Source organism: Morone saxatilis, unplaced genomic scaffold (assembly GCF_004916995.1).
Source record: "Morone saxatilis isolate NCDOM2014 unplaced genomic scaffold, NCSU_SB_2.0 Contig3, whole genome shotgun sequence".
In the NCBI taxonomy this organism is placed as follows: Eukaryota; Metazoa; Chordata; class Actinopteri; family Moronidae; genus Morone; species Morone saxatilis.
This window is the reverse complement of record NW_023339873.1, coordinates 3,256,757-3,271,270: the sequence shown is the minus strand read 5'-3', so window position 1 is coordinate 3,271,270 and position 14,514 is coordinate 3,256,757. Positions and strand designations below refer to the sequence as shown.

The 14,514-nt window shown below is 41.5% G+C and overlaps 1 protein-coding gene across 4 annotated transcripts in view; it reads right to left on the bottom strand.

The window, feature by feature from the left end:
• The window catches only part of fgfr3 (fibroblast growth factor receptor 3), a 75,505-nt gene that overhangs the window by 45,595 nt on the left and 15,396 nt on the right, over positions 1 to 14,514 (bottom strand). For all 4 annotated transcript variants that reach the window (XM_035674052.1, XM_035674053.1, XM_035674054.1 and 1 more), the window contains exon 3: positions 885 to 1,148. In XM_035674052.1, coding sequence (XP_035529945.1) covers positions 885 to 1,148 — 264 coding nt within the window. The remainder of the gene's footprint in view (positions 1 to 884; positions 1,149 to 14,514) is intronic.

Sequence of the window (14,514 nt, the reverse complement as noted above, 5' to 3'; positions counted from 1 at the left end):
TGTGTGTGTGTGTGTGCAGCTTGGCAGGCAGCTAACCAAGAGCTGAAACCGAACAAGAGTAGAAAATAATAGAACTTTCCTCCTGAGCTAAGTTTTCATTGTTTTTCTATGAACCATTATGAGAAGTTGTCATGTTGAGACATCACTGCTGCAACTGTTGGACTGTGTTTATTCATACTTTGATCCTCAGCTGTCTGTCAGACGGGCAGAAAAACCAAAGGAGGTTGATTTTCTGAGAGCTCCACAGGGTGCAGCCAAATGTCTGTTTCCATTGGAGCTCCACTAGTGACTCAAGTATCTTAAGAAATGTGTATATTGTGTTGGTTTTGTATCTTATGCCCCTATGTCTCTTACACATTTTTCCACATTGCATGGAAACATGGCTACATGTATTTATTGAGTTACTCATCAGTACTTAAATTGAAACATCCTTTATGTGATGACTTATATAATTATTTATCACCTGGAAGTGTCAAGAAAAGTTTTACTAGTGTTGTAGCTGAGTCTGACAGTATGCAATAAAGCATTTTAAGCTTCAGAATGATCTTTTCTAGTCTATTGTGCACTAAATACTTCTCTGGTGTAAACCTGTATAGCTGCAAGCTTGTACTTCCCAACTTTATAGGCTTGTGAACCTTCAGAATAAATCAATATTCAAATGTGATGCCTCATCACAGGTATTGGCAGTAGTGTGGATAGTAACTGTGAGCTAAAGAATGACTGTCTGTTGTTCCCTCTAAACAATTAAATAATCACATGTCTAACATGATGACCGATTCCAACCTCGTGTCCAAGGTTTTATTATTTTAAACAGGATATTTTACCCATACTTCCCTTTGGCTGCAAGGACTAAAGCTTTAAAATCACCCCTTTGTTGCTCTCACCTGTCACCCGGATGGTGTAGTTGCTTAGCAGCGTGTTGCTGTGGGCGAGCCGGCACGAGTAGACACCTGAGTCCTCGTACGACACGTTGATGATGCGCAACATCCTCTGGCCCAGCCGCGTCCGGTTGCTAGGCACCAGCCCAGCGCCATCTTTGAACCAGACAACGGGCTCTGAGTGGTCTTCCAGGTCACATGACATTTCCAGGGTGTCCCCCATGCCCAGAACATAGTCCTCCAGGAAGGCTGTCTCGCTGGACACAGAGTCTGCACGCAAAAAGAGGACACAGATGGTTATGAGAAACTGTGTTCTTCTCAACGTAACACAAATCCATTATGTAACAATAGCTCACATTTACAGATGGCTCAAGGGAGTTATTTGGTCAATTCTAGATAGATAGATAGATAGATAGATAGATAGATAGATACTTTATTTTATCCCGAGGGAAATTCTAGTTATCCTTTATCAAGTACAAATGCCAAATATTCTCTGGTCCTTCTTTTTAAATGTGAATGTTTGCTTCTTTCCATCTGCACAGTTACATCAGGACACAACGTTAGGATACTGAGGAAAGAAAGGGAGGTTTTCTACCTGTAAAACCAGAATCACATTTCTCCCCACAGGTATATTGTAGAATTCTAATAATTAAGGGTTTAAGATTTATTATAAACACCTTCCTTTTTCCACAGTGTAAGTAAGAAGCACACTCAGTCATTGAGTTTTCTCAGTATAAGAAAAGACCCCCCCCTTCCGAAACAAAGACGCAGTGATGCAGAATTAACTGCTGACCCGCTGGCGAGCTATCAGCTAATCTGTCTCTGGAAGTCAGAAAAGTGTAACTTTTTATTCCAGCATGAAGAAGGAAACAGATCTGGGCTGTGTGGAAATGCACCTCCTCCTCCTCCTTCTCCTCTCCAACCTTCCCTGTCAAACACCAGCTCATTTACTCCAGGAGCTCCATGTGCCAGCCTAGTTCGAGCCAGGGAAAAATCAACATGTTTACTAGCTTCACTAAGGATGCCGGCCTCCACGGACGATGGAGGAGAGATGGAGGGACATGTCACTGGATAAATAAACAAGGGTCCCCTTGTGTATCTGCTCGTCTTTCCATCAAGGGGTGTCTTCTCTTCCAGACCTAAATTACACGTCATCGTCATCGGGGAGAGACAAAAAAGACGACCTCATGCACCCTCTGGTAGCTCTGGCAACCTTTCAAGGCAACGCCATGATGTACACAAACACAAGGACACTTATAAGCACACAGATGCATGCATACTTTCACATATGCAGGCGTGTAGCACAAACAACCGGTGTGGAGTCTGAATGAGCTGCTTGGGCAACAGAGTACACAACACACACTTGTTTGCACACACAAATGCACCCCCACCCACCCACCCATGGGAAAGACTGAATGAGGTGTGTTAAGAGCGTGATTTATGATGGCAAATACACCCACTGTTGACCCGCTGAAAGGGCAGCGCCCTTACAGAGGCTCACTGACAAGCAGCGGACGTGAACGCAGCCCTCTCACAGACAGCCTTGAACTGAGATTAGGAAATTGAAGTTGAGAGGCAAGGTTGAAATGAGAAGCGGCCCAGACGAGACAATCTTCACGGGGAATACATAATAGGTGCTCTAAATTATAGATGGGGCTCTTTCAACGTGAGGCAAGCTGCTGGTGCGGACGAACGCGAGCCAAGGAGATGAACGCACCCTCACAGACAGACAGAGGTGCTGTTTATGTGAGAGAACCAGCAGGTAACGCTACCAGGGACCCTTTGAAATAAGTCTGCATTTCGTCAGTCCTCCAAAATCAGACTACAGAGGCAGAGGTAGTACTCAGATCATTTAAATGAAAGTAATGCTAGAAAAATACTCCATTACAAAGAGTACTCATTGTGACTAACCATTCAATACATGCCATTGATGTATTAGTGATGAAAATACACAAAATTGGAGATTCAATATTAAATGAAACCTTTGAGATCTCTTTCAGATCAGTTGTAGCACTTCTACAGGTTATATTCTTTCAACAGTTATCAAAGGGTCCTTCTGGTGGCCGAGAAGTTAAGGTGCAGACCAAATATAACTACAACGCCCGGTTCAAGCCAGCTGTTGTCTTTGTACTATCCATTAAAGACAAATAAATCCTCTTCGAACTCAAAAAGTTTTCCTTCAAATTTAGCCTGTATATTTAAACATGTCTAAATCCCCAAATCAGAGCTTATTGGAATATTTTATGAGTTTATATCATCTTGAATATAATACCTGAACATGCGGTGACCCAGTTACTACAGTCATTAAATAAAAAAAGAGTAAAAAACACAATATTTTCCTCAGAAATGTACTGTAGAAAAAGTAATATCTCCCAAATTTAAGATACAGGCAAGCAGAAGCAACCCACGAAAAATGTCTCATTCTTCTGCCTGTTATACCCCAGCCTTGAATACTTCAGACTTGCTTGCTTTGTTTTCTCTGTACTGTAGGTCTAATTAAAGTGAAGTGAATACATGTTGAGTTGTGCATTGTTTCCCAGTCTTATTACGCCCATTAAAAGTACTGGAGATGTTAACACAGCAATGTTCTTAATGTGGCTGTGCAGTTGTCTGGCTTTGACAACAATATTTACAACACTTTTTTTTAAAAGTAAAATAGCCCATTCAGTAGAAGAAAAACACTGAGGCGAAGGTGCACAGAGCATACATTCAAGCCCAGCATGAATGGCTCCCTACCTTCGTGTATTACTTACATGACCTCTGTGAAAGAAAAGGAGAAAATAGGTCTTAGAATATCTTCAGGTCTTAAACATGGGGAATTGGGCTTTATGGGGGTAGATATAATAATCTCCAGAGACTCATAGCTCACTTGGGCTTTATGGAGCCCGAGCACTCGAGCACAACCTCCTCTGGCAGCTCTGAATGAGCAGCAGCAGCACCGAGGCTCGACTTGAACTGCTTCTTTGTATTAGGCACATATTTCCTTAAAGGGCTAGTTCCCCTGAATTACAAAAACATATTTTCTCACTTACACCTAATGGTATGTAACAATGCAGAAAGTTTGTGTTTTAAGTGCTGAGGTTTTGAAATATTTGCCTTTTATTATTATTATTATTTTTTTTTACTTTTAGTGAACTGACCATTTAATAACACCCAGTATATTGAATGAAAAAAGTAATTACGTTCTTGATTAGTGACCATTTTTTAAGTCAAATATTTGGCACAAAAGTAGCCTTCTTTGCATGAGTCTATTATTATTCTCTCTATATTTTTTTTACATGTATTTAAAGCATACTGTGGCCTTTTTGGAGGAAAATATAGATTAGACATTACAGCTTATTTAATTAGGACTTGCTAATAGTGAGGCAAAGCAATGCATTTGTGTGACCCTGTTGCAAAAGGAATACTTTCGCTTTGATCCAGGGGGAAAAGATAGGAGGAACGTCTGTGCACCGCCTGGATGTTTACACCGCCAGAGGCTAAACAAATGCAATTTATTGAAATAACAAAACAAAACAAAGATATATTCCTCAAACATTAAAAAAACTCATTTTCTCAGGTGTCACACAAAAGAGCAAAGCCCCCTTTCTTTGGTCACCATCACTGAAAAAATATCTGTTTCTGCATTAGATCCAGCACTTTGAAATGCAGATTTGGATGTGAAAAAATAGAGCTGCTTTGAATAAAAGTGGATTTAGTTTGAAAGGCTTCACTTTGTGCCACTGCACAACGTTGCAGGACAGATCTACCGGCCACTGAGCTTTAGTAGAGACTGAAGCTGCCTTGTTGTACCTTTCAAGTGAACGTCCTGTAATGTATGTTCACAGGTTTGATCACACTGACAAAGAGACAGTTCTTTGAAATGTGCTAATGTAAGGGTGCCACAGAGAAATATGCAAAGATTCCTAATTAGTAAGTGGGCACCTTAAATTCCTGAAGAGAAAATTCTCGCTGATGTGTGTCCAGCTGTGGAGGACTGTGTTCTACTGAGCAGCTCCTGTGGTGGGAATGTGTGGAACTGAATGAATAGACATTACTCAGTCACCTTCCTCTGCATGTGAGTTAAGTTTAAAAAAAATCAAAGCAACAGAGAGTAGGTTGAAATCAAACTGGGCCAGTTTGTCTCTTGTGGTTCTGTGCATTTGACAGTGAGTCTTAATGAGCCAGAGTCCTGGAAAGACTCAAACTGACTACAGCAGGGGTCTGTACTTGCATTTTGACAGCATTGTGACCAAAATCTCTGCTCTTGAATGAGTATTTTAACCAGGTTACTACGATGCATGTAAGCAGGTTGTAACCTGATTTTTCAAGGGCCTGTAAGCTCATTTAAGACTGAGACTTGGGATCTGGATTTCTTTCAATATTTTGTAACTCTCAAGCCACAGTTGGAGCTCCCAAACTTTGCATATTTTCTTTCTAATGTCAGAACAAGTCATACAGCAGTAAATGACAAAGAACATATGGACTCTGTGCTGTTATTGTCACATACACAATGATTTTAAATCTTTTTCCATCTGTAATCTGTCTAATTTGACTCATTTCTGCTAAGAAGGGTGAAGGAATCTTCTCAAAAAGGCTCATTATTCAATCAGGGTTTCAGCAGCAAGTGGGTTTTAACTAGCAAGGATGGTATCAGGTTGCCATACAATTTACCAATGTTCATCTTTAAATAAAAAAACCCTTTCCAAGCCAGTCACAGCAACATTCAGACCATCACACAAATCACATGAAACAACCACTGATGTTGTTGATGTGGTTGTGGTCAGAGAAGAATTTGCATTTTGGACAATATGACGTAAGATATGAAACAATGCCCAACAATGGCCTCATATATTGATCTAGCCGTATAGAACATACAGCATGAAAATAGAAGACGACTGTGTGCCACTTTGACTGCACTGATGCCACAAAGAGAAATTCCTCTACATATTTGTCTGTGTGATTAAAAGCACTAATTTAAAGGCTTTGTCTTTCAGAGTTCTTTGTTCTCTGTGAACCACCATGACAAACCTGTTTGATATAAAAGCGCCTCATGAATAAATCAGACCTGAAGTGATTCTGACAAAGCAGATAAATGAAAGCTCAGCTGCAGCATTCTGGTGCCGTCCAGCCTCGTATCAACATCTAGACGTCCCCGCTGTTTTCTCGTCCGGTGCGGTATGTGTGAGCTATCGGCTGCCTGGTGTGTGTGTGTGTGTGTGTGTGTGTGTGTTTGAAGGGGGTGGGAGCACTCTCGCCGGAACCTGGGGCCAGCTGGAAGCAATGTGTGATATGTGCTCTTTGAGAGTGTGTGTAAATGTGAATGTGGGTTTCTGATATGTGTGTGTATGTATCTGTGATTGTAAACGAGGAACTGTGTGTGTGTGTAGTACAAGCTGGACGGTCACTCCATAAATCAAGAGGCCCCTGCCCTCCTGGCCCTTCTTACCCTCTCGGCTCAATATCATAACAAATAGCCCTTCAGAATAATATAAAGTCTCTCTTTGAGATACTGCGTCCGTTAACGTGCCGCTTACAGACTCCATCTTTTCTGTGCGTCTGAAGAGGTTTATTTATCCTCTACAAACTTCTCCAGGGGCCGGCGGGCAGGCTGCGGCCCTAGGGATAAAAAGACCTCTTTATGTGGGAAGCCTTTCCACGCCTGCTTCTCTAACACACACACAAACACACCACACAACCACACAAAACCACACACACACACACTGAGGGACTGAGTGAGGGATCCTGGAGGAACAGGAAGGAGTATAGACCAGACCAAGGAGCTGTCGCCATGGCTGCTGTCGTATCAGGTCACAGGAGGCAACACGGATTACGTTTAGCTCAGTAAAGGCACTTAAATCCAGTTTATCCAACTTTTTAGTCTGACATCTTAAAGGGGCCGTACGAGTTTTATTGCTTTACAACACAGACTGACGGTCTGTAGGAGGTTAATAGAGCTCTTAATTAAATTCTTATTTTCAATTTATTTCCAGAATTGAAAGGTCTTTTTCTTTCTTCTTTACAAGCAGTAAAGTTTGACGCTTTGCACTTCATTGTGTAGAATTTTTTAGTAGGACTTTTCCAAAAGTTATGATTTCAATTAGATTTGGGGGAAAATAAAGCCATGGGCCAAGAAGCAGTAAGCTTTCGGTGCAGATTCAAGATTTTTTTTAAAAGAATTTCTCAATATTGCAAGATTTAAGATTTTTTGTCTAATGAACTCTTATTTGAATGAACCAATCTGTTAAATGTATCTTGATGCAGGTTGGCATTCAGATGAAGATTAAACATTAAACAAGAACAAATCTGTACCTGCAGAATTTGCCAACCCAATTTTCAGGTTTGTTAACATTTACAGTCTAAGCTTCTGCCACCAGGATCTGATTGTGCAGCAGGTAAAAAAGTAAAATATCGACTCCACATTAACGTTAAAATGAGACATTTGTGAACAGACTTGCTCCTTAAATTGTTGCTTAACAGACTGTTTTATGTCTGAGTGTGTGCATGATGTTTCCTGATGTGTTTCCCTCTTTAAATATCAGAGCGAGGAGGGTATTTTCTGAATGTCACATCTGTCAGTAAACAACTAAATCAAAGCATCACTGTATTGGCAAGTTGATGAATTCATTTTCTGCTCTGGAGGAGAGAAATTCAGAGTTTCATATCTAAACCTGTGGGTCTTACATATTAACAGATATCCAGTCTATGCAGTCTCTCTCTGTTTTAGGATGACGTCTTCTTGTCCTACAGGGCTGCTTTGCATAAAGATGCCTGCTCCCTGCAGGTTCAAGCAGGCCGGCAAGAAGGATAATTAACAGTCAAAGATTACAAGACTCTTTCTTTAGGGGGGCTTAACAGGTACTTTTATTGAGTCTGGTGGAAAAGGAGCAACACATACCTTTTTAAACGATATCTGTGTTTAAAATGCTTTTGAAAGTGATGGATTCCAGATGGGCCGGGGAGACATTCGTCTTTATCAAGCTTCCTTTTTCCCCCCTCCTCTTCACTACACTGAGCTAATAATACAACAAGGCCATGTTTCCAACATCTGCCGAGCGGGCTGCTCTCAAGCCAGTGGCAACAATTCAGCGATAAATGGCCTTTTTTATTGCAGGTAATTAGTTGTTTGCTTCTACTACTGAAAAAGACCGGACTCTCCTTTTTTTTTAACAGGGAGAGCAAATTCTTTCCACATTTCTGTGATCACTTACGGCCAGTTGGTGTGCATGTGTGTGTGTGTACAGTACGCTTGTACACATGTGAGTAGATTTCATCTGTGTGTATTTCTGCAGTGAAAAGAGCTCATATGAATCAAAATGTGTCTCTGTGCATGCATGCAAGTTGACCTCAAGAGATAATTCTGGTTTCTTTTTATTATTGTTATTGGTTTATCATGTCCACACCAAAAGTAGCGCCCGACATCTGGAAACACGGCAACTTGACTTCAACAAAATCCACATGGGGCAACAAACACAGTGAGAGGAGTTCTAAAATGAGCCTTTGTAAGTTTTGCTGAACAGCAGCTACTTATTGTTAATGTATGTGGATGTTTAATTTTTAAATGTAACGTTTTAGCACAAAAAAGGCAACTGAAAAATAATGAACTTTTATGCTTAAGAGTCATAAACAAATCAAACTCATCCAAACTCAGTAACGTCAGTTATGGAAGAACTTCTATCTAAAGCTGGCTCACATTAGCCACTTTAAGCTAACGGTCAGACCGGACCAAGTAAGGCTAGCAGAAAAAACCCTCTGAGTGCACTGAACTAAAAAGTAGTGTATTTATTGTTTAGAAATTATTATTTCAATGAGTAAGAGGAGGAATGTGTTATTTTATTTTAGCAACCTTTAGCAACCTTCTACTCTACTTTGAGGTAAAACGGAAAGTGAGCACACCTGAAATATTTGTAGTAATCCCTCAGTGAAACTGTGTGAACAAGACTATGGCAAGTAAGAGAGGGAAAGGTTGAAACTGGACACAGAACGCACAGTTGGGGTCATAATTCTACCATTTCCCCTTAGTTGTCATATTGAAATAAGTTTGGCTAACCAGGGAGTTTGTTTAAAGACTGACTGTCTGACTGCTGCTCCTGCTTCTTGCCCCGTCATTTCTTCGCACTCAACTTAGTAACCGATAGGAATGACGGCCAAAGAAAAATAAACAGAAAAAAATAAAGTTGTAATAAAAAGAGATGATTTTTTAAAAACATTTCCTGAAGAGTTAGAGACACGCAGACAGACAGGCTGTTTCAGAGTGTGATGTCCTCCACAGCAGCCCGTCTGCTCGCTGTGTCCCGCCAACAGATTCTTTTACTTCTGCTTCCTATGCTGAAAAACTGCACCGGCTGCCAACCGTTTGGCACACTCAACACCCCCTCAGACAAGCCAGCATCACATGACCTTCAAACAGGATCTGTGGAGCCCCCACCCTACCAAAACCACCACCAACCATCACCCTCCCCACCCCTCTCCATAAAGAGCACATTTCTCTTCCTCCATTTCACAGCTATGCCGATTGTAAATCCTGCTCGTCCTGGAAAAGCTCCCTTTTTTTTTTTTAACCCCCCCACATTTTTTTTTCTTTTTTGCAATGTGCAGTGAAAACCCCTAATCTCTGTTTAATATGGTTTGGCCGGATGTAAATACCTCTGGACAATGCCCTTAATCTGGGCCAGCCTGACAACCTCACACCGTTGCAGAGAAGCCTGCCAGGAGGAGATGGAGAGAAAAGAGGGATGGCTCGGCAGAGATCAAGGAGGAGAGTAGAAAAGAGGAGAGACGGGGGAGGGAGGGTTTTCCCCAGCTTGTTGCCTCTATTCTTCACCGAGCCGAGCTGCGCTTTATCCAAAGAGACCCTAAAATCAAGTTAAAGATAGACGTTGCCTCTAAACATCCCGCCCCTGCCTGTGCCAGCCTCGACCCCTCTCTCCCTGTCTCCTCTGGCCCCCTCCCCCCCGGCCCTCAGTGCACGGCCCTTCGCTCGGCTGCGCTAACGAGCATCGGAAGCTACTGTATGTCCAGAGCATCTTGGCAGCGCCCAATCGTCTTTGCTCCTTTCATACCCTCATCATCACCCCCACCTGCCCTCCATCCCTCCAGGCTCAGAATAGGGCCTGGGTTTGGTCCATGGTAATTGTCATTCCAAAGACGAACTGGCCTAGTTTCAATTCAACAGACAAGTGTAAGAAGCTCGGCCCACAAAAGCCAGGATGTCTGCGAAGTGTGTGTGGGGCTACTATACAACATAATTACACTTCCCTTACAAACATGGAGGAACCAATCCGATTACAAGGCGGCTTTTTGGATCTCAGAATTTAGACATCAAGCCTTGTTTTTTGGGCAGCGCGTTGTCTATATACTTAATTTTCTCTTAAGAAAGAGAAGAGGTGATATTTTGAGAGTCAGCTGTGCAGTTTATTGATTTAAGGTTACTCTGGGAAAACTTCAGATTTTGGAGGGAAAAGTGATGCTTGGTCAGCATTGCTGCATCGTGAGAGCCCTGCTGAATCAGGGAAGTGATCAGAAAAAGACAAAAAAGCAGAAATTGGGGCAAACGTTTGTGCTGGATTTGGAGAATTAGCAGCAAAACCTAAGAAGAATAGGAGTCTATTGTGGCAGCAGCAAGTTCAGGTGAAAATCTGTTGTTTTTAAAAGTAAAAGTGGTTTTTATTTGTCATATGTACAAATCTTGTATTTTCAAAAGTTCATGTTTTAATGGCATTACATGGTCCTCTGTAAACTGAGATAATCTTTTTCTTAAAGGGTTATATAAAAAAGCTGGACAATGTGACTAAAATCTCCCCATTATGTCATTTAACTTGTAATATTGACATATATTGTAATATGTAGTTAATTCAATTGGGAAGCTGTTTATAGATAACTGGATGGGAATGTCTGTTTTCTTTGGCTAATCTGGTGGTTTAAAATAATAAGAATCAAAGTATCATCATAAAATGATAGCCCCCTTGTCCATTTGCAACATTGCCTGCAATGGCCAAATACCAGGGATATTAAAAGAAGAGTTAGTATAAAAATGTTTTAGGGGACATTTAAACCCCAAATTATCTAAATTAATTACAAAGAATCAAGTGTTTTTAAAAGTTCAAAGTGAGTCTGAATGCGTCTTCTTCCAAAAGCTCAAAGATAAGAAACAGCTGATGGAAACCATCTCTGACCACACTGACACAGCACGAGGAGATGCCTGATTGAAACGTTAAACTCTTTGACCTCCGCTGACCCTGACCTCTCAGTGTGGCAAGTGTACCCCCCCCCCAATCACCCACACCCACCCCGACACACAACTTTTGATACTCTCCAGCTGGGATGTGTATGTGTGAGAGGTGACAAAGACATCAGTGTCATAGAGTGTGATCGATGTAAAGGCACACTGGTCTTTTGGACACACACACACACATTCATATATGCAAACAAGACTAAAGCCTGGATTGTTCTGCGTCAAGGCGTCTCCGTAGCAACGCTGCAAACCTAGACAGCAGCGTTGTGCATTCATCCTATAAGAAAGTACCCACAGTAATCGTGTTTACACTTTCGCACACTGACTTTACGTTTCAGAGAAGTTAACAATGGAGAGGCTTTGAACTGAAAGTTAAAACCTCATCTGGACTTTGTTAATGAATCCATCAAGCATTACTAAGACTCTACATGTTGTCTTCACTTTGAATAAACAATAGCAGCTCCAGAAACATGAAGAAGTGTGAAGCGGCCAGTCCAGTCCTGGAGGTGTGTTCTGTGTAAAACCTAAGCAGGACCCTGAGGTTATGTCCTTTGTATATTCTGGAACCTGAACAATTAAATGAAAGGTATTTTACAGGCTAATTCCAGTACTTTTAGACTCAGTATATTTAAATTAGACGTCTTTTAGGCCTAATTCACTTTTAATTCAAGAGTCCAGTACTTTCCAGTGTGGAGCATTTAGATCGTCATGTAGGGAGAAAATGTATATAACATATAGCTGAATAAATAACTGAATATAACATATAACAAAGTTTCTGATGGTTGCATTCAGGGTCACTTTGAATCCTCTGAATTATTATATTTGAATAGTTACCCCTCGGTGTGGCAGGTTTTCCAAAATCAGTTTTAAACTAGTAAAAACGTTTGATCCTACAAAGGTCTGAAGGTGGAAGCAGGTGTGGGTGGGGAGGTTTGGGTGGGGGGGTGGTCCCTTGGTTGGGATCAGCAGGACATAAAGGCGTTTACTGCTCAGTTTATGATGCTGTTTATTAGTGCGGTGGGACTGTGTGGGTCTGTCTCTCTCAGCCTGGTTCTTACCTCTCTACGTGAAACCTGCTGTTGGTCTTAGATGCCATGTGCTTCTGATCACCAGGAGCACCCACAAGCACTTCCAGAGCTTCCTGTCCCGTACCAGCCTGCTACTGAGCAACTCTTCTCCTATCTTCTTCCCTTTTATTTTCATATTTTTTCCCCTGACCAATCAAACTTACTGATGAGGAAAACCAGGATTGTGTTGAAGAGCAGACAAACATTAATAGACTCTCCTGTGTCTCTATCTGAACATGGCGAAACTCTTGAACGCAGGACTGGTGTGTTAAGTGTGTTTGCTTATGAGAGCAGGACGAGAGCAGGAAAGCCTCTAATCCCATCATCCCTCCCTCCTGCTTCCCTCCAGGATCTGCCTTCACTTACAGCACAAACAGGCCACAGAGAGGAGCCTCTGTTTGGGAGAAAGAACAACTGGAGCACAGTTGTCTTTAGACATCTATACCAGACATCTATACGAACACAGCCCGAACACTGTACAATAGTCGGCTGAAGGCAGGGTTCATGCGAAATAACAATAAAAAAAGTATTCCAGTATTTGTTTCATATTCCTCTGTAAATTGTAAAAATGCTAATGCATCTCAAGAGGCAGTGTTAGCATTGTTAACTGGTTAGCCGTGCCCTGCAGGTACCCGGACAGCCCGACGTATCTATGGTAACCACTTCAGTAACCAGGGTGACTGCGGTTGTATGCGCCTCACTCCACTGTGGCCTAAAGTCCTGCTTTGCCATTCATTAAAGAGTCAATGGTGTTTCCTAAGGAGGACAATGCAACAGTATAGTGCTTCACACATGAAAATGTTCAATTGCTTTCCTATTCAGCCTGCGCCAACGTGCCACTGAGCAAAACGCTCGTACTTGACTTCCAACTGCTCCAGAGAAGCAGCTCAGTGGCCGAACGGATCAGGGCTGCGGTTGAACTGGGCAACAGGAATATGAGTACTTTTGTGAGACACTGAAGGTGATTCTAGGTGACACTAATGATTATTTTGATTATCAATTGATCTATTGATTACTGGTTTTTATGGTAGTTGATAGCACAGAGGCAGACGGGAAATAGGAGGAGAGAGAAGCGGGCATGACATGCAACAGGGGTATATGTACCTTAACCATTGGGCTACTGGGTTGATCATTTAGTCTATAAAATGTGAAAAAAAAAAATATATATATATATATTTTCTGAATAGTTTTTTTGTCCAACAAACAACCCCAAAACCAAAACAATTTAATTTACAATGATATAAAAGAGAGAAAATCAGCAAACCTTCATATCTGAGAAGTTGGGAACAGAGAATATACGTTTTTAGGCATTAAATAACTTTTTTAAATCTGTACCAATGACTGCTTCAGCAGCCACTATGATTTTTCATGCCAATTCACTTCCAATAACCTTCATACATCCTCATGCTGTATTTATATAACTGGACCATGATGAATAAATCAAAACAAAATGAGCACTGCAAAACCTTTCAGCCAACAAAAACTAAAAAGTCTTCCAGCATTTAGCTTTGTTGTGTGGTACATCTTTATCAGATGTATCTGTGCTCTCTGTTGTGGAAGTCTGACTTTATAGTTTATGTCAGCTAGAGGCCATTGTATCAGCAGGGTGTCAGAAACTACCGTAAGAGGAGTTCAGGTCTTTCATCAGTGTTGTTGCAGCTTCTCCTTGTGAGCAGTCGAGGTTGATAAAGGTTAAAAGATGATATCGTGATCGTTTAAGCAGTCTGCGACCGAGTGATGCTTAATAACTTGAAAGTAGAGCTCTTCCATGGATAAGAAAATAAAAACCGAGGTGATTACACAACTAAAAATAATCTACTGTTTTCCTATTCTGACTTTGCGATACACAGCAGATAAACCACCATACACTGCGCTAGCGATGAGGAGAAAGTTGTCCCATGAGGAAAAAATGCAGTCAATTACCAGATATGCCGCACTTAAAAATAACATTTTATGGGAATTTTGAAAAGAAATTCAGATCTGGGTTATTCTGAAAAACCAAAACTTGAGTCAGCTCGACTGTCACTGCTCTGCTGTTAGCCAGAACAACACCGAAGTCTCTCTTTCTCTTCTTTCCAGAGAGAAAAAGAACTTCCATTACGCTCAGACGGTACAAGGGTTTATTATTTTAGCTCTGCTGGCAAAATAACATAAGGGGAGAGAGGGGGTGAGGAGGGGAGACGTGGGAGGAATGGAAGCCGAGTTTGGTTTCAATATTAGATGTGTCAGCTGCCCTGGATGTGGGGGGGCTTTAAACAGAAGCGCATGTGAGGGTGCGAGTAGAGACCCTGGACCCTTTTGATCGAAGGAGGTGAGCAAAGCTGATGAATCTACCAGCAGAGAGAGAGAGAGAGAG